The 26,599-nt window shown below is 37.8% G+C and overlaps 1 protein-coding gene across 5 annotated transcripts in view; it reads right to left on the minus strand.

Moving 5' to 3' along the window:
• Window positions 1-23,341: 23,341 nt before the first annotated feature.
• Window positions 23,342-26,599, minus strand: part of SORCS1 (sortilin related VPS10 domain containing receptor 1) — a 287,728-nt gene continuing 284,470 nt past the window's right edge. For all 5 annotated transcript variants that reach the window (XM_084525016.1, XM_084525015.1, XM_084525014.1 and 2 more), the window contains one exon: window positions 23,342-25,533. In XM_084525016.1, the coding sequence (XP_084381142.1) occupies window positions 25,512-25,533 (22 nt within the window). In that variant the 3' untranslated portion in view covers window positions 23,342-25,511. The remainder of the gene's footprint in view (window positions 25,534-26,599) is intronic.

Here is a 26,599-nt window from a genome sequence, read left to right on the forward strand (position 1 = left end):
TGCTGGGACTAAAACTACTCTGTCTTGTGTCTGTTCCGTGAATGCATTGCTGCATTGCCAAGAGTATTTTTTGCCAATGGATATCAAACCAGCTAATGCTGAAGATTTTGATTAAAATGAACTTAGAAACAGCTAGCCTTAATAACTAAATTGTTATTTTAGTGGTTATTATGCATTTGCTGTGAGACATCTTATCACAGAGGCAGATTGCATGAATCAAAGTAATTGTACATTGTAGAGACCGGCAATGATGACTTTATCTGTCCTTGCTAGACAAACTTACTCTCTTCTGAGCTGTTGTGTAAAATATGGAGTGAGAGAATATCTCTGTTGTGGTGGAGGCACTAAGAGTAAAGATTTTCTGTCTAGCTCCTCTGTTCCTCCCAGCAGTTCTTAGTAACTATAGACGCTGTTTTATTAAATAAATAAACACATAATTAAAAGAAAAAATACATATTTGTATGACTGAAAAAATAGAAAAGGGAACAATCTAGGATTAATAGGTCTTAGATATCCCCACAAAACCTGTTTAGCTTCACTTCTCGTCAACTTCACCTGAATTCTCAGTTGAAATTTCCTCACTTCTCAGATTACAAATCACAGCCAGGGCATTGAACACTGTCTCAGGCTGGCATTTACAGCTCAGCCAGATTCCTGACTTTGTGGTGCAGCACCTGAAAGCCCATCAGGGCCTATTTGCAAGGCAATCTGAAGTGTGTCTACCTCACTGGAGAGCAAAGGAGAAATGAGCATTCCCACATTTCACAAAGCACTTTGTCAAGAATCCAGAAAGTTTATAAATTGGATCCCACCAGGTAAATAATTTAGGTTTCAACAAATCATTCTTTTCTTATAAAAATTTACCAACCTGATCAGCCTTACAATACTTCACCTATCGCTTGCTGAAAAGTTTTTTTAGAGTTGTGTATCTGTAGATCTGACATTCAGCTCTTCAGAATGCACTATTTCGAAAAAGATCTGTAACTTCTGAATTACACACACTGAATCAGATCCCTTGTCTGCAATGGTAATATATTAACCTTTTTCAAGTTCAGTTGTCTTACCCTTATCCAGATGTTTTTCAGACTGTTGCATCAATATATTAATATTCATCAGGGTGTATGACATCTTCTAGACAGGGTTGCCAAAGCTTTAAAAATATAAATAAATTCTTCTTATAACCTTATAAGATTGTAGGATAGCTTTTTGTTGTCACAGGAGGGCTTAATACAATATGATTCTATAATTTCATTGGGACATGAATCTAACTTAGAGTCGTCAACTAAAATAAAACTAGAAAAAAAGTACTAAAAGTTCTCCTGAGTGATTCTTTCCTTCCATATATTCTAATATGTTTTGGAAGATGTTAAAGCTCTTGTTGAACTTTGGATCAAATACAGCATGAGCAGTACCTTTCTTTCCAAGCATTTCAGTTCTCTTTGTTAAATAATGGATCTAAGCAAACCAAACATCTCTCATGTGAGGATGTTGAAATTAGACGTGGTCCCTTATGGTTCATGTTCAGGCAAACCTTAATGGCAGTATAAAGTTAATATTGAAATGAACTTAGAGGAGAATATTTTAATCTATATATTTATGATTGGGCTGATTTCCCTTGCAGCTAGAGGAAAGAAAATAAGTTCTCCAGTGGTGATTTTCTTCCATTTTTAGTCTTTATATTCTAATGTCAATATGCAATGTTGCAAGATGGATATTTATAATTACTCTGATTTCATTAGCTAAAAAGCCAGAATTAGATGGTAAAAATTAGATTTTAATGAACAATTTCAACATGAAGTTATGAATTGGTGTCTTGAGGATATCATCATGACTTAGAAATGAGGCAAACTAGACAAGTCCAAAACGGAAAAAAAAAAAAAAAAAAAAAAAAAAAAAAAAAAAAAAAAAAAGTAAGGTTGAGAAGAGTTTAAAATAACTTCAAACACACAGAGTGGTGGAGGGAATAAAGAAGTACATGGAAGTAACTTTAAAAACTTAATTCTTATTTTAATATTGCAAAACATTTCTGGACCGTGTTGGCAGAAATTGAGGAAAAGACTTCAGTGTTAGGCCAATACCAGGCTTGGGAGAATAAAGGTATCCATCAGAGCAACACATACATGCTGCATGCACATTTTGACCCTCATCCATGAGTGAGTTTGGGTTTAGGCCAGGAAGAAGGCAGAGATGTTCTACAAAGAAAGATCTCAAATGAACCAATGGTTTGATAATTAGGGATGAAAAGAAGCATTTCAAAACATAGTAAATAAATAAAAACAAAACAAAACATTAATTTCTTTACCATGTACACTGCAGACCACAATATGAATTACAACCATACTGTGACATAGATCTGAGATGGACAGCTTTTGCTGAAGTTTTTATGAACTGAATGAATGCAACTGAGAAAGAAAGAGAAAGGAATCAGTGCAATCAAGAGGTGATCTGACTTCTTAAAAGGTCAAACACTTGGAAACAAATCTGAGGTGTCCTGAATCCTAATGCAATATCATCCTCATTAAACAAAAATCATGTGTCATGGCCTAAAGCAAATGCTCATTATAACTGCATTTTTACTGCAGCCATTTTAAAATGATTGCTCTTGTGGCATCCACGTCTCATTTGTTATATACAGCCATGCAAGCCACACAGATGACTGTTAATGTTACCCTCTCTCCCCCTCAACTATTAAATAAACTCAGAAATTACAATGACATTAAAAACACTTTGAGCAATTTTATGTGATCATTAAGTCAGAATATTCCACTCTGGAGGCTTCTGCTATTCAGCAGCCTTGAAATTACTTAGATCAATTAAGTGCATTATATTTTATATGGAATATAGGAATGCCTTTCTTTTTGCCGCTTTGGGGAAATATAAATAATGAAACAAAGAGAATCTTCAACAATCTCTTTGTAGTCCTGTGCTGCTTTTCCCACTTCTGAATGTTTTCACTTGGTTGGGCTTGCTTTTTCTTTTCTTGGTGACATATAGTCGTATTTCAATATAATCTGAAAATTTTAGCAATAAGAAAGCCTAAAAATCTCTCTGGATATGCCATCCCCTTGTTCTTAGGTGGCACAGAAATAAGCTGTGTAAAACGGGATCTTTTCATTAATACACATTGAAATTAGGAACCTATTTGCTATTTGCTGTGCATCCTGGAGAAGAACTTCCAAAAGGTTCTTCATTTTATCATGGATCTCTCAAAATACTCTCTGTATCCACTGACAGCACAGAGAAAACCTAAGAGTCCCCTTCATGAGATGGGTCTCTGCTGGGGGTGTTGGTGTCAGAATTAAAATGGCAGTACAGGGATCAGGCAGAGGTCAGAGTGATTCATCAATGAAGGCCACTGGTGAATTCAAGACTATAGCCCAGGCTTTTTAATGGATAATGGTAATGGATAGTGGTAATGCCCCTTTGGGGAGAATGACATATGAAAACATCAGACTTCATCATGAGCTGAAGACTATATTAATTAATTCATTCATTAGTTAATGATATTAATCAGTGTAATACTGTTTTCATTGTGATGTGTTCATTTATATTTTATTCAGAATCTGGTCTGTTTTCTTTGCAGTTAATCATAATCTTTATTACTGGTAATTACCAATTTAGGAGACTGTTTATAGCTTCCAGTGTTGTCTAGGGATAAGACCTTGCAGGAAAGGTCATTAGTCATTATCTACTGCTAATGATTAATGCCCAGGTAGAACAATTAGCTGGTCAAGTACAATGCAAGGGTGGCTTCAGAGAAAGCATAGCTTTCTGTAAACTGGAAGGGCTAGAAGATTGTTTTCTAGCTTAGAAGGAAGCCAGTTGAAAGGCTGTGTAATTAAATTCATTGTGTGCTGTATCCATTCTGCAAAACATAATAAGACTTATCCGGAAAATGGATCTGATAACCCAGTTCCCAGTGCCATGCTAATTCTCAGGCTGTTGTGCAGCCCAGCCACTAAATTATAGTTACACCAGATTAATTAGTACCAATCTCCATAAAGCTAATATTTGATGTAAATGAAGAGGATTAGCAAGGAGTTATATGGTGACTTAAGTGGAAGGAAACACATTTTTAAACAGGGAACTTAGGACACATAAATTAAAAACCAAGGGATTTGCATTAAAATATTTGTGGCCTACTATAGCTTTGCTTTGCCTTGGCACTGAAATATGTTTGCAGAGATAGGGTTGTGCTCTGCTAGGTGCAGTTGAACTTCCTTAAGTATTTCATGAGCCATCACCTTCTACATTATAAAAGCCGGAAGGGACCCACTGTGAGCTTCTAAGGGATTACATATATAATGTGGATGTTCCAGCCTCCTAGAACTACATTCTTCTTAATCTTTTTAAAAAGAATATTTTTAGGAAGTAAAACCAGACAAAATCTATGAACATTTGATGGTAATCTAAAATTGCCCAGTGATGCTGTGAGAGCTCTTGTTACATAATTCTAATGACTAATATCCTCCCTATTAAAGAATGTTTATTTTACCACACAGATTGTTTGTTTAACTCTGGATTCTAATCCCTGGGTTTACTGTAGCTTTATCAGGTTGATTTTCAACAATGAACTCCTCCCCACTTAAATCCCTATGAACTGGGATAAAGCTACCCCATTTCTTTTAAAAGCAGTTAGATTGAATTCTTTAAATATTTCTCTTCTGGGAATGTTTTCCAGTATTTCTCCCATTCCTCTTTTCAGACTAATTGGCAGTATTCTTCCTGAACTACAAACACTAACCCAGGACATGTTACTCCTGCAGTATTATCAAATGTTGAGGAAATACATCATCTTGATCTTTACACAGAATTCCCTTGGTTATATTAGAATATGCATTTTTCACCAGGGTCTTTTGTTTGTAGCATTATATTCATTTGATTCGAGAAACTTGCTTCAAATTCACCATAGCAAAATTATTCTCTTCCTCACATATGAGGTTTGTAGCTATGTCTAGCCATTTCATTCCTCTTCATCCCTGTGGAGATACGTCAGTTACACACAGGGGTTAAGGTGCAAGGACCTTTGAAGCAGGAACCCAGAACTTATATAGCTGTACATCAGGCATGGTAGGTGATTCTGCAACTGTGCGAGTGCCAGACAGCCCAGGCAGCAACTTGAAATACATTTGTCCTGGTTTCAGTTAGAACAGAATTTTCTTCCTAGTAGCTGGTAGAATGCTGTGTTTTGGCTTGGGATGAGAAGAGTTCTGATAACACCCCGATGTTTTAATTGTTGCAGAACAGTGCTTATACCAAGCCAAGGACACCTCAGCCTTTTGCTCTGTCCTGCCAACAGGCAGGCTGGGGGTGCAGTAAGAGCTGGGAGGGGACAGACCCAGGACAGGTGACCCAAACTAGCCAAAGGGGTATTCCATACCATCTGACGTCATGCTAAACAATATATAGGGGTGGCTAGCCGGGGGAGGGGGCCAGACTGCTCGGGGTTAGGCTGGGCATCGGTCAGCGGGTGGTGAGCAATTGCATTGTGCATCACTTGTTTGTACATACTATTATTACTTTCCTATGATCACCATTGTATTATTATTATTATTATTGTTATTATTATTTTTGTTATTATTATTTTCCTGTCTTATTAAACTGTCTTTATCTCAACTCACGAGCTTCACTTTCCATTTCTCTCCCCCGTCCCAGAGAGGGAGGGGGAGGGTGAGCGAACGGCTGCGTGGTGTTTAGCTGCTGGCCGGGTTAAACCACGACAACATTTAAGTGAACAAAACAGGGGGATAATATTTGTTTGCTTTCTCTTCAGAAAGATGGAGGAATGAACTACAGATGGCTAAATGTTTGTTTTTTATATTCTTCCTAAAAATATGTATGTAATGGATAATGTCTGGAATAGATAGGCATTTGTTCGGATCCAGAATGGCAATTCTTCTCTTTGGTGTGGGGGAAAGAGGAAGAAATGTAATTTACCAAATAAGAAAATATGGTAAATTACAGTCCTGTGCCAGCAGAAATTGATAAACAATAAAATAAAATAATAATTAAAAAAGTAAAATAAAATAAAATAAAATAAAATAAAACAAAACAAAACAAAACAAAACAAAACATTACAGCAGCTGAGAAAGGCATTCAGGAGCCACAGAAATACACAGAGATTTCCTTAAGTGATGCTGTTTGGGCTCCATATTTTGCTCAGTGTTGGGCTTTGACTGAAGCCCTCCTCTCTAACTGACAAAAGTGTGTGAACCTGTGCATAACATCCTGGACACTACACCAGACACTTAAAAAAAGATCTCAACAGCTGAAAACTTGGGTCTGCCTTAATACTCTAAATGCAGCCACTATCAGCAACAGATGCTTTATGTGAAACTGGTCTGTGGGTGTTGCCATGTCCTCTCTGCCAAAGACTTACAGAGCATAAGCTTATTAATGCTCACTAGTTGCAGCAGGCTACATAGCTTTGAAGATATCATGCTTCACTTTGTGAAGAAGGATGGTAGAGGAATCATAAGCAAGACAGAGTCAATAACTTACTTGACACTGCTATCAGCTTACATTTATCTCCCCCTGTACCCTGCTGTAGGTTTTGTTTCTTTGTTTGTTTCTTTATTTGTTTTTCCAAACTGTTACAGAGCATTTGCAGTCAGAATCTCCAAATAATCTCTCTTTCTCCATGCCAAGGTATCTTAGCAATTACTTTGCACAGGCTTAGTATATTTTTTTAATTAGAAGAAGTGCCATGGAAGCTTTTCTGTTGCTTTCTTTTTTATTTGGTTAATACACTTAGTGTGTGTGAATGCGCGTCTGTATAATGTTCTGTTAATGTGACATTTATTCTCCTTTCCTTCCAGCCCCTCCTCAAGCATGTCTGCAAATCAATCTGGTTATGTGTTTAATGCAAGTTATCAATCATCTTTTCATGAGCAAATGGTTTCATATTAAGGGGAAGGAAACATCCTAATGTATTCATTCTATTATTGTTCCTTGGAAAAGATCCAGATTTGCAATAAACCAGTGATTGGAAACGCACAAAGTATTTTAATATCCTAATTATTTTGATTGAACTTCCTCTAATAGTTTAAATTGATACTGAATTTGTTTAGAAGCCTTTACAAAGGGACATCCCCCCCTCCCCAGAAACACAAGCTGAACTTAATCTGAAGACAAAATATATCGTTTGTATTCCAAGTTGCCAATGAGTAAGCTTTTGTATAAGAAAGCCAGGTGGAACAATGACAACAACAACAAAGAAACAAAGCTTCTATATATATATTCAATTATTTTTTTAATCTTAATCTGATTTAAATATATATATATATTACAATGGCAATTTTTCTGTCTCCAGAAGATGATAATCAGACACCCACTGACTTCCTACATTGCTGACACTAACATAGATTTGACTGTATATAAAGATATACTCAAAAATTGCATCTTTCCCCGACATTATTTTTACATATTATCTCCACTTTTATCCTACTGTTACAGTCATATATTATACTTCTTACATAAATTCTTCTCAGAATACTTCATATAAAATACATATAAAATGCATATAAAATCAGTTAAATCCTCTCATTTCCAGACTTTCTCAGCGTTCTTTCACCATCTGGAGGGACTGAGAAGATTTTAAGATGGTACTACTCTGTCTTCCAACAGATATCTCAGAAACTTTAGAAGCTGTTTCTAGAAGGCTTATTGCTGCAATGAAGGTCCATGAGACATCTCTGGCATATGGACTAAGCACTTTTTAAGGACTCTATACAAGCATGATAATGGTATTGTCAGACTCCGTGAGCTAAAGCCAGCAATGTAGACAGGAAGTTTGTGAGTCTTAGTTTGCTGAGTCTTCTCTCAATCTCTTATGGTGCTAGGGATATGAATAAAAGCTAAATTTTTTTGGCCCACTACACTCTTGGTACTACAGACATAGTACGAAGCCATCCTTGGCTTGGTGAGCTCAGATTCACAGTCTTCCTTTGTTGAGATGATCAAGCCTACATCCTCTCCTATTCTAAAAAGAAATTCTTGACCATTAAGGTACTTGAAAGAGAGTGAGGCACTATTTTCCTTCCTGTTGAAATTGCACACTTGGAGACTAAAAGCAGAAAGGGGAGGCCTGGGTAGGAGAAAGAAATGGGTCCAAGTTCATGTGCTACGGCATTCCCATACATTTGAATCAATCTCCAGGGAACCATTTTAAATGCCTTCCCCACCATGCCACCACTCCACATATATATCATGTTAATCTGTTTTATGAATGTTGGTTCAGGTTATCTTTTTCATATTCTAACCAGATAACCTTTTGTGTTTGATTTGCAACTTTAGCTGGGGATTTTTTCAATCTCCTTCCAACAAGATATTGCTACAGTTCTACATGCTTCTGACCCCACCAGAATCACTGGCATTACACTGACATAAAATCAAAGCAGTGGAAGATGGGGAAAATAGGATCTCTCTAATAAATTAAGAATTTATCCCCTACAATCATTTTGAAAATAACTGTAGCTTGACAATAGCTATTGCCTGTAAATGAGCATCCATGGATATCACATTACTTATGAAGCAATTTCATGATGACCCAAAAGTTTCTCAAGAGCTTTGGCTGAGCCTTGCTCATAAAATTGATTTTGAAGTGCTAATTTGGCACTATTTTTTTTAAATGTACATTAATTCATGATATAAATTTTGACATGTTGATTATTTTTTTTTAATTTAAAACAACACTGAAGTTTGTTTGAGACATGTACTCTCCCTGTGTAAATATACTATAATTAGAATCACCGTGTTTTAATGCTTTATTTAGTTGCAAGTGAAGAAATGTGTCATATCATGTTATCACATTTTAAAAGATCACATGAATGAAGTCCTTGAAACTATTTAACTGTATCATTTTGCCACCTAGGTTTAGGGCAAAATTTTCCACTGCCTGCATTAGCTTGCTTTGGCAGTAAATGGGTGAGTGGCAGAAACAGTCATTTCTGGAAAACAGTCAGGAATGGTCTTTATGCTGAATGAACATCCACTTTTAGAAATAACCAGTAATAAGCAAAAGGCACTACTTAAGATCTACAATCATAGCATTCTTTCTTTTGAATTACATTTGATTTCAAGGTGATTAGCCTGAAGATGAGCAATATGGTCTTTGGCCTAAAAAGATGAAAAATCTTGAAACTGAATTATGACCTGGAGCATTCTGGAAATGGGATATGCACTACTCTTTTCTTTCTGAAACAGGACCACTCTGAACCCTGAAGTGCAAAATTCATGGTGGCAGCAAATAAGAGCAAACATGACTGTGAAGGACAGGACATGACACACACAGTGAAGACATGGGGAATTTTGACATTTTCATCCCTATCTAAGGAAATTATAAAGCAGGAGAGGAACTAGAAAAAAACATCCTTCATGCATGCACTAATCAGCAAAATATTACACAAAGAGTAGACAGTACTCAAAGGAGTTGGTTTGATGTTTGCATTAGCTTTTTCAAGACTTTCTCAAACTACTATCCCTGTATCGATCTTTCTCAGCAACTTTGGCAGCATTTAGGCAGCACTAAGTGATTCTGCTTCAGTCTGAACCATACTAGCAATATCTATGGGCCAAATGAAAGTGCTCTTGCACATATGCAGTAGTTAAACACATGCACATACAAAGGACTTTTTTTCTGGTTGCCCAGGGGAACAGCCTGTAAACTCCGAGCTGCTCAGGCAATGCATAGCAACCAGTCCTCTGGACTGCAAGCTGCAGTTAAACCGTACCTAAATCCACTTTAGATGGAATTTCTGTATTCTGGATTTTGTCATGACTGTTCTTTTGTCTGTGATGCAGTGAAGGGAGCAAAGCATAGTTTGTTGCTGCTGTCAAAGACAGTGACGGTAGACTACTAGACTGATCATAATGAAAAGGCATTTAGTCTAATAGTGGTAACTTATGTGTTTTTATTTTTATTTGTGTGTGTGTGTTTATCTATCCTCCTACCTGTCAGATAATCAAGTCTATGATTATCTGTATTTGTTTGAGCTACTGAGGTAAGATCTACGTTTTCTATTGATACAATCATCTTTTCCCAAGTATATAAATCAGTTTCTTAATGCAAAATTTTCCTCACTGAAATAGTTAGAGATGAAGTGTCCCTCTGCTCAGTCCTTTATAAGATGAGCCTGATAATTGCAGTATTTTCTTTTGACTGTTGTAGCAATGCCTTACCCACTCCACATTCTCTTTGAAGTAATCCACCCTCAAAAATGAGGACACTTCAGCTTTCCTTTTTCTTTTTCTTTTTCTTTTTCTTTTTCTTTTTCTTTTTCTTTTTCTTTTTCTTTTTCTTTTTCTTTTTCTTTTTCTTTTTCTTTTTCTTTTTCTTTTTCTTTTTCTTTTTCTTTTTCTTTTTCTTTCTCTTTCTCTTTCTCTTTCTCTTTCTCTTTCTCTTTCTCTTTCTCTTTCTCTTTCTCTTTCTCTTTCTCTTTTTCGTCTATTGCTTACCCAAAAATTTGGTAGATTTTTACAGATGTCACATTTTCATCGGTAAAAAGATGGAAGCCACTGGAAAGTGCCTAATTCATGCAAGACGTGATCCTGAAGAAAGTGATGCCTTTGTGTTTGCAAGAGTCAAAATCAGTGATTTGGTGTGGGGGCTCTTTTTGGATGCATATTTGTGACTAAACATTAACCTTTCATTTCTCTGTTGTGCATACTCCTTCCATACTTGAAGCAGCTTCCCTTCTCAGAGAAGCAAGGTTGCAGATACTCACCAGGTCATCCTGCTGGTAAAGTGGGTGTAAGGTTCTCCATTTGGTAGCAGTCTTCTTTGCCTCTGACAACAGGAGTGGATTTATGGTCCTAGAGCCATAGCAGATCACAGCAACTTAAACCTCTTTGTGTATGTGTTTCACCCCTTAGTGTAGATGCACATTTTGTATACTCATAAGAGATTTCCAATTAGAATTGCTTTTTAGTTCTTTTTATATGGCAAACTGTTTTTTTTTTTGTTTTTTTTTTTTCTTCCCAAAGTCTTGGATACATTCTTAAAAACAAATCTCCAAATCCCTTCATCAAGCTGCTTCTCTTTTTCTCTCTGTCTCCACCCCTCCCTTTCCTTCAATAATAATGAAAGCAATTTGCATCATAAGCTAAATGCAACTTAATGTATTTTCAACTTATATGAAGAAAATCATATTGCAAACTAAATAAGGTAAATGAAAAGTGCATGAACTGCTGCCATCTCTTGGTTATATTCATCACTCCAAGTATTCTGAAAGTATTCATCTACAGAAGGAATATCAGAGCGTTTCATTGTATTATTTTCCCTTTCACTTCACATGTAAACTTGCAAACATAAAACAAGAGACCATTTAATATTTTTCTCATGCTATTGCTGAAATTGTCTGTTGCAACCATTAAGGTAGTGTTATTACTTTGTATTAATACAAAGTAATACAAGTGTATTACTTTGGCATTCTGATAATGAAAGGCATGAGAACAAATAAAGGGAAGGGCAGTGGTAGTAGGGAAACACATCTGCTTAAGTGAAACAAGATGAATTTACAATATAATTTTTTTCCATGTCTGAAGATAAACACTAATTTCATGCTTTATCAAGACGTACTCTGATTAGAAGCTCACTGAAGATAATGGCAGTTGAAAGTAAACTCCAGTTAACTTCACAATCATTCAGATGATTTCTGGTGAAAATTGTCAGTTTTCCACTGAAGCTGTCAGTGGAATGACATTGGTTTCTCCCAACCATACTGATCACCACAATCGCTGCATGTATAATCAGTTCCTGCTGATTTCAGTAGGACATCAATTGACCTTTTCTAGGTCAATTGCAATGTGTGGACAGCTAAAATATCCAGTCTGAGCAGTCATTAGATGCCCTCTGAATGATGATATGGATGATGAATAGGAGCACAGTCCTGGCAATCTCCCAATGACTGTCACAGAGACAGGGTTTTCACAAGTTTTTTTGCTTCATCCCTGGGTCCTGTTCCTATTGATGTCATACTTGTTTTTTAATACTACATGTTTGCTGCAGCCACTAGGATGAGGATTAGGCCCTACGGCTGTGCCATAGTGTATCACGTCAGACAGAGTGACAGAAGGATCAACTACCTGTACCAAAAATACAAATGCAGATCTGAGATCAGACTAATTAAAGGACTCCTGAGTTAGGCCAAAGGTTTCATGAACACCCAGGCTATAATTAGCAGATGCTCTCACTTTGCTGAGTGAGAAGGATTATCCATGGTCTGTCTGGTGAAGCTGAAGCAATTAGGCACTGCCATCAATGTGACAAGCATTTTCTTATTATATGCTACTTAAAAGACCTAGTTGAACTGAAGCCTCACAAAATGCTTCCTTTCTCTGGAAGACCAGAAATTTCTTGGTCTTTCCCTGGCTCCCTGGATACCTACAGTCATGGCTGAAGATCTTGCTCCAATGGGATGTATATGATTCTGCAGTCCAAGACCAATGACTCATTTAACTGTCTTTCTGTTGTTGTGACTAAATACTATAATTATATACAAACTTCACTAAAACCCTTGGCATTAAGTTTGAAAGGACTTGTAGAAAGAAACAGCATCTTCTTGTGTAGCAAGTTTTGCTTCACTAGCTTTTATTCATGAGCTTTTACATGACAACTTACCACAGCCTGATTTTCTTACTCACTGAAGTGATTAAAGCACTATCACCCTGGAGGTTTCTTGTTTGTCTGCACATGTCGCTGCCACTATCTCAGCTTCCTCCAAAGCAAGGGCAGAGGCCTAGTGTGCTGGAAATTTGGCAGGGTGAGGTTAGTTCTCATTTCACAGAAAAGCCATTCTACATTCTCTCTCTTTTAGGTTCGCTGAATTTTCTTCCTGATGACTTGATTAAAGGATTAAAAAAACAAAAGTAAATCTGATATAGAAGAGCATAGTATATACCGTGAACAGTGTTTTACCCTCAGAGTGGTTCAAAGATAGCTAAATAATTGTATAGATAGAGATATATACCCCTGTAGAGCCAATACGTGCACAAGAGTCAACACATAGACAAAAGACGTAGAGATATAACACATAGACAAAATACATAGACAAAAAATGTAGAGCCAACACATACATGTACACAAAAGAACTGTATAGCAGAGGGGGCTCAAAGCTTTATATCTCCACACTGCAACAATTGTGGCTTTTCATCTACATTTCATGTATTCTGATGAGGAGAGTGGGGGACAGGAGGGAGGAAAGAGAGATTTAAAAAAAAAAAAAAAAAGAAGTTGAAGTAAAGCATCATTTAAATATTAGAAAACACTGATAAGCTTCAGGCTGAGAGCTGAACTAAACCAATCTGGTCAGCCAATACTTTGCAGGCATGAAAATAATGTGTTGAAAAGCCACCACAGAAGTATAAGTAGGACCACCAGTGCTCAGATCCTGTTACTTAAGCAGTGTTTTTCTCAAACTGCTTAGACCACCAGTGCTTCCCAGAAGGGAGGATTTCTTTGGGTAATTTGTGGAACGACTTATCAGTAGGCAGTCTGCCTGAGGATGCAGAATTTGCAGTTATTATTGTAGCCTTTTCCTTCCCAATACCCTGCTAGCAAGGGATTACATGGCGTTGCTCAAAGAGCAGGCAAATGGCCCTCATAAGCCTATAAAAATGTCTTTCCAGCCTATATCTTAATTTTTTTAATTTTTATTTTTGACAAATCCAGGACATTTTTTAAAAGCCCAACCCCAGAAGCAGGTAAATTCACATTGACAGGTTCCTCCTGGATATGAATACCTAAAGTGTAACTTCCAAATTGCTCTTCCACTGATCTTTTTTCCACCTGTCATTATACTAAATGCTAAAAAATGTTATTCCATTAACTTTTGTGTTCAAACTCAGATAAGTCTTGGTGGCTTCCAGACCTCCTCCAGAGACTCATCTTTCCTACATAGCTGCAGCTGTAGAAAAAAGGGGAGAGCTGTGTTCGTGTTCATTAATCTGGTTATTGAATGATATTTCTCTCATGAGAAAGCTCCATAGAACTCTGTAGAACACTTTTTATTTTCTAGAATAATTCACATTCTTCTGAAAGTGAATCATCATGCCAAAAGATATATGAATGCTTTAACTAAGCATAGATGTCTTTCTAAAGGAAATTTTCCATCTCAGTCAGACACCACTAAGCTCAAAGCAGGAACTGGACTGAAAATTTCTGGTTTGTGTTTTGTTAGAGTTCAAGTCTTAATAATTCCATCTTCACTGTGGCTTTGCTGGCTGGAAGCAGAAGAAGGCTGAGAAATGAGCTACCTCCAAAAGCTCATGCCCTAGCTGCCGTGGTGGACAGATTTCTGAAATGAGGATGAGCTTGGGTTGCCTATGAAAGTCTGGCTGTCACAGGAGTATCTTTACAAAAAGAGCTTTCTTGAAACAAAATTGGACCATCCTTTCTAGCTGATATTTTGTTGTATAACCACAGTAGAAGATGGGAGAGGTAGGGAAAACAGAGCATGCATACAGGAGTAAATAATAATGAGTAATAAAATTAAACTATAGGAGGGTATTTTTAATTTTCCTTTGGCTCCCAGGCCTGCCCATGTCGGTATATCCCTATAGATATGGCTGCAACTTGTTCCACAACAGAACATTGCATCAGCAGATCTGCACATCCTCAACCAGAGAAGTTTCCCATCCCCAGCACGTGCAGTACTGAGTTTCAGAAGATTCCTGCTATGGTATGTTATTCTGGGGAAAGATCTTAGACTGAGAGATAAACTGTCTTTGCTACACTTCAAAGCAAAAGGGGCAGCATGGCTGGACTCTTGTGAGGTCTCCTGAGCTCTCTGTTACAAACACTGCTGGCTGCTATGAACATCTCAGCAACAGAGATAGAAACGTTTTTTTTGCTGTTGTCCTGCTCTGGTGAATAAAAAAGCTCAGTGAAGAGAAACAGAGATTTCATTATGGTGAAAATAAAATATTTATAAATAAACTAAAAACTGAAAGGAAAACAAAATGAGAAAAAAAAAATGGCAGAAATTCTCTCAAATCAGTATACAGTGTTGTTCCTACTCTCCTAAAAATAATTATTTGAATTATTTATTGTTCATTAAAAGAGATAATGCCTGTTTGGCCTCTCAGCAGAGATGGAGCATTTGTGAATAGTAAAAATATACACATTGTCAATTATGACCTAGGTACATTGACCTAATGATGTGAACAAGGTTTAGTGCTTACAGTCTGCAGGTAAATGAAGGATGTTGGTTTCTGAGGTAGCCAAGTACTGAATTCACTTTTAGAAAAATAAATTAAAATCCTATTTAAGAGGATGTTTTATTTATTTATTTATTTATTTTCCATTTTTTCTCTCTACAGCTGTGAGGGTAAAAAGCATTTCCCTGATGATATTAAAATAATGTTTAAATGCAATTCCCTGAGAAGGCTGAGTAATTTTAAATCCTGACTAAGGTATTTAATTTGAAATTATTTAAGTGCTTATTTGGCTGAAAGGGATTTTAAAAATAAGATCTACTTATTAATCTTCAGGCTAAGGAAATATGCTAGTGAATTTAATTATGAATGAGTTTCTTTACCAGTTTCATTCCAGTAGTAACCTGTAGGTTTGTAACCTGGTAATTGATATGTCTGCAGGTTAATATAATAATCATGACCACATTTGCAACTAATAAGAACTTTAATCAAAAAGCAACAATAAGAAATAATTGTTAACAATTGTCCTTAGTGTTCACAGAGGTTTATTGTTTTGGATGGTGTTTTTTATTTGTTTATTTTTGTTTTGTTTTTCTCATTGGAGGAACCTTCATATTCTTAATATTAGTTATGCATATTATCAATAGTGTTGACATTACATTGTTTATTTCAAAAATCTACACAATGTGTAGCTGGTGTTTTAGTACTGAGCAAGTTTCATAAGGGGAGACTATCTGGCAAATTTTATCAACAAAATTTTCTGATAAAGGAATTGGGTTTTTATTTATTTTTTTTCCTGTGTTTTCTAAAAGGCTTTGAGTTGTTGTTTTAGAAAAAGCAGAAGGGGGAAAATTTTCTTAAAACCAAATAAAACAAAATACAGTTTCTGATTTATCAATAAAATAGTAATATTTTTAAGAAAATTATTTGGCGGTCTATTTGCAGGTTTAATTTGTTTTCTCAAATTATACTTCATTTTTTTAAAAATAAGGTGTCTGGTGCTAAAAACACAGCACTCAGTGACCCATTTTTAGTGAAGTGATCCGTGCTCATTGAATACTTCAACAACAAAGTATTTTCAACATATATGGAGAGGGTTTTTCCTTACAGTCCTCAGAGTTGCTGTCTCAGCAGCAACTGTTTGTACAGTTACTGTACCTCAGCAATTAACTGAGGTACAGTTACTGTACCTCAGCAATTAATGTGATAACTCATGGGATGAGTTTGAAAGACAAGGGAGGAGTTTTCCATGTAGAAGCCTTTGGGAACAACTTTGTTGTGGACACTGCAGCAGTGTGAGAAATTAATGACATAATGTGTTATCTGATGTGGTTTGTGGTGGATGGACATGGCACATTGAGCTCCAGCCAGTACTTCTATCAGGGATTGCACCTCTAAGTCTTCCTGGCTACAGAAGCTCTCCCACCAACCATTTCAGCTGCATTCCTACACTTTCTTGGTTAGATCCAGTGTTGTTCTCCATGGTTCACTACCTTCGCTACCTTACCTTAGCTGAGAATTTGTTTCATGTCAGTGGTTATCTAAAATGGCACTGGTCCTTCCAAAAACTATCAACACAGCAGAGAAAGCCTGGAGAAATGCTGGAAAGATTCAGATAGGAAATGCAATTCTGTTACAAAATGATCTGTCCTCATCACATGTGACCATTCCCTCTCTTTCACCCCACTCTCCACTGGGAATTTTTCAGCTAGGATGCCCATTCCAAAGAAGGCTGGGGAAATATCCTAGGAGTATAGGTTGGGAAGGGACCACATCAACCACTGTATCAGGCTCCCTGCCATCTCCGGCAATCGCATCAGAGCAAGACCTGGTGAAATAATGAGGAAAGGGATTGCTGTGAATTACAGGAGGGAAAGGTAAGCCCTGGGACAGTCTCTTTCCCTGAAGTCCCCTTCCTTTCTTTCTGCAGAGGCATATATATGCAGACCAAGCAATAGCTGGGCAGTAGAGTTTATTCCTATATTTTTTCCAGCCTGGGTTTAAGCACTCATGATAAGGTTGTTAATAAGTTAATCAGTGAGTGATAATGATTGCAAGGTAAATGCTTTCATATTGCAGACTTGCTGCCAAATTCTGTATGACAATAGGCCTTGACAATTCTGATGGTCCCTCAAGCCCAGGCTTGTAACAAATCTTTTAAATTCATCTGGCCTTCAAGAAAAAGAAAGCCTTTTAAGTTATTTGAAAATATGATTAGAATTCACACAAAGGGTCCTCTGTATGCTTCCAAAAGTTTTCTTTTAGTTGTACACTTTTCTGTCCATTGGAAGAGCACTCAAATATTCAAAGATGCCAAAATCAAAGGCTAGCTAGCATCCAGTTAATCCCACCAGCAGGTGTCTGTAGATAGCTGGTGAAGACTCTTTGTAGATGTGATGTTAATGCTCTTTCAGACATCATCTAGTGAAAACAAAAATAGAGACAAAAGAGTTATTTATTTATTTATTTATTTATAATCTTTCCCTAGGTGCTCAAGTCCTAGCTTTTGATCATTTAATTTGTGCATGATTTTTCATGAATACTAAGGGGGGGAAAAGAAAAAAAAAAAAAAAAAGAAAAAAAAAAAAAAGATCTGAAAATAGAATCCAGTTCCAGAGTTGTTATCTTATTGTCATCCATACTTGTCATCTGATTTGTCCTTATTCTTTGTTTGTTTCTTGAGTCTCTTTTTTTTTTTTTTCTTTTTCTTTTGTGTGTGAGAAGTTTTGATAAAAAATACACCTTAGTATCTTGCTACAGATGATATGGAAATCAGAATTTCAAAAGTACGCTAATGCAATAATCTGTTTTTAGAATCTTGTTCAAACAAGTCAACAAAATAATGTTTGCTGTCTTTGGTATTATCATCTCAATTAAAAAGGATAATTAGGGGAAGTGTTATATAGATGAAGGAAAAGTTCAAGTAAAACTAAGAACTGAAAGTAAATTTCCTCTCCCTGAAATCAGAACATTCCTTGCAATTTGGGGATAAAATTATAACAATTACAGGGAAAATAATAATTTATTTTAGTTAACAAAAATATTTATATTAACAGGAAAACAAAACTATGTGAAGGGATCATAATTTAATTCTCTTTAAAGCTGTAACATCCACGGAGTATTTGAGGAGTTTCAGCAAAAGGTCTCAAGTGTTTATCCCCATTGAAGGTACCTTCAATAACCCTGAATGTTCCTTAGAAGAAAAGAGCTTATCCTGAAATCTTCCTGTAAAAAATGAAGGCTTTTGTTATATATTAAAAGGATGAGACAACTTTAAACAACAACAAAAACAAACAAACAAAAAAAAAAAAGTAAAGAAATAGTTTCTCTTTTAAAGGAAAACATGGAGGTCAGCTGATGTCTGTCTTTGGGTACCCTCATGAAATGAGAGAAAGCCCCACAGCAGCAGGTAATGCAATACAGTTGCTTGTCTATGAACAGCTGACCACGCTCTCCCCAGTATCTCCTTTTCAGGTCAAGGTGGCATGATGATATGAGAAGAAAAAAAAATCCAGCAATGAAAAATGAGTCGATGTGCATGATCACGTCAGTCTTTCTGATGTGGTGCTGTTGGCAGCCTAACTGTGGAGCTTTCCTTTGTGGCCAGATCCAAGGTTAGGTGGGCACGCTGGTTCTGACTTTGCTTTGGGCTTAACTAAATGGGCAATGGATATTAATAGCTAGACTGACGTGTTTCGGGACTTCAAGAAACAAATCTCTGAACACAGGAAGGCCTTCTCTCTTTTCCATTAGGGACATGTTTTTCAAAGTCAAAGCATCAAATAGAAAGTAACTGCTTTCCGTAGCTTTGAAAATTTCGTCCCTAAACTGCAGATAATTTTGGATACAAGTTGTCTTTCATCCAGTGACAGTTAAGAGTGTCAGGGACTCCAGTCACTAATGGAATGTAAATAATTAACCAAATGATTCTCCAGGAAGTTCATCTGCAGTGGAAAACACTTCTATCTATACAAGTCAACACAGCAGGAGTAGGAAACCTACCCCATGAATGGCTCCTCCAAGTTTTCTTCTAGAAATCAGTGGCTCAGGGGTTTGTCTCTCTTCAGCCTAAATGCCAAGAGCAGGACTCTGAGGATACCTGTGCCTGAGAGGGGACCTGCAGTCCTGTGTGCACCACACCTGCAGAGACATAAAAATGCTGCAACCTAGGCCGTACTGGTATGGCTATATGAGTTCAGCCCCTCAGTTCAGTGTTTCTCTCCAGTGGCAGAATAAGGATGTTCCTCCAATGCAGGAAGGGTTCACAACCGAAGGGTTTCTCCCTCGAAGCACTTTGTTACACTACATTTAAATGTGCTGTATGTATTATTCATCTTTTGCAGCAAGAGCCGAGACAGCTGTCAGTCCAATTTGCGTTTCAGAGCTCTACCCTCCAGCTGCCTCTGGGGGGCATGATAAGGAATGACATGGTGCATGGAACGAGTGACCCACACAATCTGGTTGGGGAGCAATTATTTGCCAGGGTAGCTGCAGTTGTAGAACCACCACCACAAACAGCGTCATATAGGAAGTCTGGAAATTGGTTTTGTTACCAAAAGTGAGGCTTTTCTCTGGGATCTATGCTGTACCAAAGGCAGGCAAATGTGACACTCTTCTCACCAGATTTGCACTACATTTCTTCTCTTCCACCTATGTCTCTCAGGGCTTCTCTGTTAAAGATTATAAAACTGACAAAACTTTGGGATTGTAGCTTCCTCTCTCTGCAGCTGGGTGGGTACAGAACCTTGCACGTTGGACTAATGATTCTGGTTGGATTGCTTCTATAAAATTAATTCAAACATGAATCACAGAATCACAGAATTGAAGGGGTTGGAAGGGACCTCGAAAGATCATCAGGTCCAACTTCCCTGCCAAAGCAGGTTCCTTAGAGCAGACTGACCAGGTAGGCATCCAGGTGGGCCTTGAATATCTCCAGAGAAGGGGATTCCACAACCTCCCTTGGCAGCCTGTTCCAGTGCTCTGTCACTCTCACTGTGAAGACGTTCTTTGGCATGTCAGTGCGGAACTTCCTGTGCTCTATCTTGTGGCCATTACCTTTTGTCCTGTCCCCACAAACCACTGAAAAGAGGTTGGCCAAACCCCTGTCTCCCACACCTCAGGTATTTATACACATTGATGAGATACCTTCGGTCTTTTCTCCAGGCTGAGCAGACCCAGGTCTCTCAGCCTTTCTTCATAGGGATGAAGCACAATGTAAGAGATACCCTGGCTCCTCTTTGCAGTATTTATGCCCTCAATGGCTGGTTTTGCTACAGCCTCGGAGAAGCTAGGGAAAACCAACAACTGTCTTGCTCCTTCTCTGATACATATGGCTGTGCTATTACAGCTTGGTGGAAGGCCATTATATAGACCATAGCAATGACTTACTCTCTATGCACTTAAATCATAGTTAGATGTTTGACTTAGATGTATTTTAGTCACGCTGCTCTCTCTGCTAACAAAAGCTCATAACATTCCTAAAGAAAACAGATCATAAATTAGCACAGCCTTCAAATCACTCTAACTTACCCCAGCAGCAAGCAAGCCTTTTGACAGACAGAAAAGCAGGGAGCTATTGCCCTGGCAGACTATCTGGACCGTGTCTCTGCAGCTCCTAGGACTTGAAGTATTATTCCTACGTTGAGTCGGGCTATTTAGATGTTGGGCTGTCCCATCTCATTCGGAGATCTCATACAGAGTGCTGAGATTTTTAATGTAGAGAAATTCTGGTTAAGATCCACTTATCAAAACAACTCAGGATTACAATGTAAGACTCAAGATGCAATATAGAAGTAGTGAGAAAACTCTTTTGCATGATTTCTTCGCTTTATTCAATTACTGCATCACCTCTACTGCCTGTGTGCATACAGCATCTAGCACTGGGGTGCCTGTAGGCTGCACCACAGTGCAAATAACAAGGAAGATATCTTGAAATTCTCACATTGAGAAATGCATAGTAACAAAGATTTCCTCTAGGTCCAGCTCTCAGCAGTGAATGGAAATACATAACCATATTCCCCAGTAGGAAATCAGGGAAAAGAAAAAGCTAAAGTTAAAACTGCAGATGAAACATATTTCTTAGGTTGATGACTTGGTACATGATAGCACTTTGATCTTATCAATCAGAAAACAATTTGACTTCAGTGTTTTCTTTTGGGTATTATGGCCAGGATCATACCAACACTCTAATCTAAATGGATCTGTTCTAGCTCAAGCATTATTTATTCACACACTTTACTATTCTGTTTCATGGAGGAATGCAAGGACTGAATTTCATTAACTGAAGCAAAATAAAGTTTTATTTTTTAACGCCATGAACACGGTAGCTCTGCACCCAGGGGTAGTGTTCAAAACACTGAACATACCTAGAGATATAATGTGCTAGGAAATGGAAATGTGCAAGGGATATGCAAGGAAATTTTCCATGCATTCGATGAGAGATGACAGCACACAGATAAAATACTAATCCTTTGTTATCAGCTCTAGGTACCAGACTAAATGCAATTGTCAGAAAATTTGAGCAGAAGCTGACAGGACCATAAATGTGTTCATTTAGAGTCACTGGAAATTCCTGCTTTATTTGCGTAAGCAAGTAATTTAATAGTCTTGCTTTCCAGTAAAAGTTAAAACAATTTAACATAGTCGTATATTAACAGAAAGCAATTGTTTGAGGACCAGATCCTCAAAAATATTTGGTGACTAACACCTACTGATTTCCAGGAAAGGCAATCCACCATTTTAGCCTAGATGTCATGTTAGATGGAGAAGTATGAATTGCTCTGAATCCAGTACATCTGTCCCATCCATATGTCTGTGGTCGGGCAGCTAAGATGATGGTAGAGAATCTACATCAGACTAGGAAAATATTTTGAGTTTTGAACCATATTTTAACTAGATGTTTTTGTTTTTGTTTTCTGGAAAAGGATAATAAACTTTTTAAGGTACAATCATATCCCAAGAGACAATTAATATCCAATATCCACATTGGATATTTTAAGTATTTGATATAGTCTTTGTTTACTACCTGTGTTCAGTCATTATCAGAACATTGCTGTGTTGTCACACAAACCAGAAAACAACAGCCACAAATAACAATCAGTCTTTGCCTCAGGACACACACAGACTGAAGAGAATCATCTGAAAATGATTTAGAGATGCTTGCCAACACCAGACTTAGTGTTTATGGCCAGAGCAGATGCCTGCTAATTCAGGTGGGTACTTAAACTATAAAAGCAGATTACATCTACACATACTTCTCAGTCACCTGCTCAATGGCCATCACTGTGCCGGCTGTTCATCAAGCCTGAATGAAAGGTGAAGAAAGGCTACAGTGTCTGCTTTAACATTTTAGGCTACTAAGAATAATTATACTAGGATTTTCCCAAGCTGTGAAAACTCCACACTCCTACAATAACCAAACTCAACATTTCTGTACTTAACATGTAATATCACAGCTTTGGTTGTTGGGGATTCTGAAGCACAGATCTTTGACTATGTGCGTATGTAAATTCATATGGCACAGGTACAAAACGGGGTAGAGAAATGAACCAGGAGATAGCTATAAGAAGCAGAATGGTCTGGTGCTTGCATTCTAACTTGAAAAGCAGAGCAGCTACATTTTCTTTCCTTTTTTCAACAGCATGTATCTACTGTTACCTGGCAAGCTGACTGAAACTTTCTATGCTTCATTGCTTTCATGTATAAAACCTGATTAATTAGTAATTGCAAAACCTAAAACGTTCCTTCATCAATGTTGGCAAAAGGATATTTTAAAGGGACCTTTGGCAGTGAGCGTGCATAGGATTGGATAACTGGGCAGAGAATGGAGCTGGAACTCAAGGGAGCTGCTCAGAGCTCTGCCATTGCCAGTTTGGAAACCAGAAAAAGAGCATTTCAGATCTGCATCCCTCAGTTTCCCCACCTGTAAAATGGAGATAACAGTACCTACCTTCACTTATGAAGCACTTTGCCCAAGGACTAAGAAAGTTAACTTCATCTTGGTACCTTGCTTCTAAGAACAGCAACATTTCAGAAGCACTCTGTTATCACCATCTCTCACTCCTGTGCTTCCCATATTATTGAACAACCCTTTATTTTTAAAGATATTCTCTTCCTCCTGTTTTAAAGTCATCAGTTATCCCAGTCCAGGACAGAGTATTAAAATGAACAACAAAAACACAGGCCTTCATTTAGAGACATAATCTGTTTAATAAATATGACTGTAAAAGCAATAAACAATAGCAATTATACAGTAGGCTACATTGTATTTAACGAAAGGGAAAAAGAAGATGAAAAAGTACATCAAAAAAAGTAATTTTAAAATTAGAAATAGTTCCAACACTATAAGAAAACTTTTTGATTGACTTACTATAAAAATAAGTTGGCTAATGTTGGATCTCAGTGGGGAGTATTATACAGTTTCTGCCAAAAGTTTTCCATCATTCTTAAAGCTGTAGTTGCAAACAATAGCAAAGCCATACAAACTGTTGTGTTTCTACCTGTCTGCAGAGAAACTACAGAAAAAGGCAGAGGATCCATACTGTGATTATCCTTTGACTACTATAGATCTAATGCTCTCATATTTGGTATCACCTTTTTATTTTTTCCTTTGCCATCAAACAATTTGGTTGGGTCTTATGCCCAATATGTGACAGAGAAATTTTCAGAACCATCCTCTTCCAGCCCCAGGACTCCAGACTATGCCAGTAATGCTGCTTTGTTCTGTTTTTGATGCAGGTTGCCATGTGCAGCATTTATTGAACAAAACTCACTCACTTCAGGAATCAGGGTGCCCCCTAAGTGTGCTGCATTGATTGTGAAACAGCTGGTATTTGCTTTCACCTAACATATTTAAGTAAATGTATATTGGTTACTGTCTTTCTCCCTTTGCACTTCAAAACAAAATCCTGGTGCTAAGTTTACCTGAGTTGCATTGGAAATCAATAGGTGTGATGGACACGGTTTAGGCTTCAGCCAGATACACAGTGTCCTGGAAAGACCTGATTGAGGTGTGCTAAGCCTGCTTTCCCCCTGTTCCTTTGCATAGTCTATATGCACATGTCCTGCTGTTACATTTCTAGCTGCAGTGTAAGATGCAACCTTATGGTATTGGTAAGAACTCAAAATCTTGTACAAGAGCAGTCCTGTGGTGCTGGGGCTCAAAATACATGGGAACAATCTCAAGCCAGATCCTACTTTACTCTCATCCCCTCCACCCAGAATGGCAGTAGTCTGCAGATCTGCAACCAAGAGGGTTTGCCAAGAAGGCCATGAGAAACTGCACACAGGCTGTTCCCTGCTCCCTGTTATAATGACAAGGTGTCTTTCAAAAATAATGTCAGGCTTTGGGGTGACTTCCAAAAGGCAGAGATCTCCTGGGACTTCCCCAGACAACTCCATAGGTCAACACTAAAAGCAGCTGAGGGTGTTATTAGGCTTTCTCTTAGCCCAAATTCGAGGTGTAAGGCTGGTGCAAAGTATGGTGTAAGTTCATGATGGCAATAACCTCCTAAAAGTACAGTGGCAATAAGCTCCTAAAAGCACAGTTTGGACAGATCTCCTTGTCTCTAATGTCTGTTATTCTGTTCAGTCCAAGGTTAGGGGGCAGAAGGCTACTTCTGAGCAGTACTATCAAAGGGGTGCCTTGGTGTGAATAGGCTAAAAAGCCATTTAGTAAAGAGCCTGGCTTTGCAGGTGGGATCGTCCATGCTCACACCCAGCCTCCACACAGCTATGGGGTGTGAGCAGCAGCTGCAGCTAGAGGAATGAAGGGCAGAGTCCATATGAAGACATAAACCAGACTGACCCAAGATTTTCAGTGTCTTTAACTCCAGTGTGATTTTTTGTGTGTGACCTATGAAAGTCTACTGGGGCAGCTAGCCTTCCAGCAGCCCAAAGTGCTAAAAGAGCAGGTTAAATCTAAAGCCAAGAACCCTAAATGCTCCCTCCCACCTCCCCAGCCCTTCTCCCCCACATCCCAGCTCACCCATCTCCCTAAAGAAGAGACCCCCATGCATATTCTTGGCCTATATCATTATGAATTTTCTACAAATTAGAGACAGATCAGAAAAAAAGAGAGAGTGAAGGGGTGAAGGGAAGGGCTGCAGGGGTAAATAGTGATATCAGTTCCTCTCCCCCCACCCCCCACTAAAATTTTACACCTGTACAATGCAGTTCTGCTATGGTGTCAGTATAATGTCCACATGCACAGGCTTAAAGCTAAAAACCCTTTGTCATCTGAAGAATTAAAAAGTCCAAATGCAATGAGCTCTCCTCTTTTTTTCAATATAGATATATATATACCGGTGTCCTCAATTCAACCATTTACATAGGTAGGGATTTCTTTTGTGCTCTGAGGCTCAGCAGCTGTGGAAATACTTCCTGTAGCAAACAAAGAACAAAATAAGGGTCAGTAAACAAAAAGCGTGTTTAGACAAAGACGTTTAAAGGTATCACTTTGCTGGCCTTTGGGATTCAGCTGTTCCAGACTGACACCTTCTTCCCAGAAATGTTTTCTTGTCATTCAAAACACTGAAGGTGATGTCCTGTTCTTTTACTAATGAATGAAGATGATTCACCCATGTTGAACAGAAGAGGGAGAGGCCAGAGCAGAAGGGTGGAGGGAAGGAGGGGTTGAGGTCCTCAGAGGAAATGTGTAACTCATTTGCAATTATAAAGTGCTGGAGATTCTATAAATAACCTTAAGTTTTGCCTTTGCAAAAGAAGAGCCTAAACTTCCATATCCAGAAGATAGGAACTGTGTTTTTTGCTGCCAGGGCTTGGAAAGAAAATTAAATGATCCAGGGACATTCATTTAGATTTATCCAAGGAAGAGATGTTAGTCCCTGGATGTTAGTCAATGGGGTTGAAAAAAAAAAAAAAAAAACCAAAATAAAAACAAAACTGGCTTCTGAACAAGCATACAAAAGAGAAACACCCAATTACAGACTTGCTTTGTTTTCCCAAAAGAAAGTAAACTCATTAAAAAATAAATTGCTGATTTCCAGAAACAGATGAGGTGGTTACATAGGACAGCAAAGAGCCTTTGCACTTTCTATTCTGTTCACACCTAGGTCCAGACCTTTCCATTTTGTCAATGAGCTCTGCTTTAGTTTCCTCATTCATCTTGCTGCCAGGATGGAAAACACTCTTAGGAAGTTTGTTGTACTGATTCCTTTTGATAGAGAATTGAGTTTATCTATCCCACACATTCACCTTTTGTGCTCACTGGTGCATTTACAGGTGAAAATCAAGGATGTATAAAAGGCCAATTTCTGGTTCAATACAGTGTCAAGCAGCACAGGGTACAGCTGAGAAATCTACAAAATGCTGGATATTGTAGAAAGCCAGAAATGCTATAGTTGCACCAAATGGAAACCTACCCCTACAATTGTTTTTTGACTGCTCTGTTCCTAAAGGCTTCAAACAATTAGTTCCCAACACCAGC

The sequence above is a fragment of the Aythya ferina genome (genome assembly GCF_964211825.1).
Source record: "Aythya ferina genome assembly, chromosome: 7".
Lineage (NCBI taxonomy): Eukaryota > Metazoa > Chordata > Aves > Anseriformes > Anatidae > Aythya > Aythya ferina.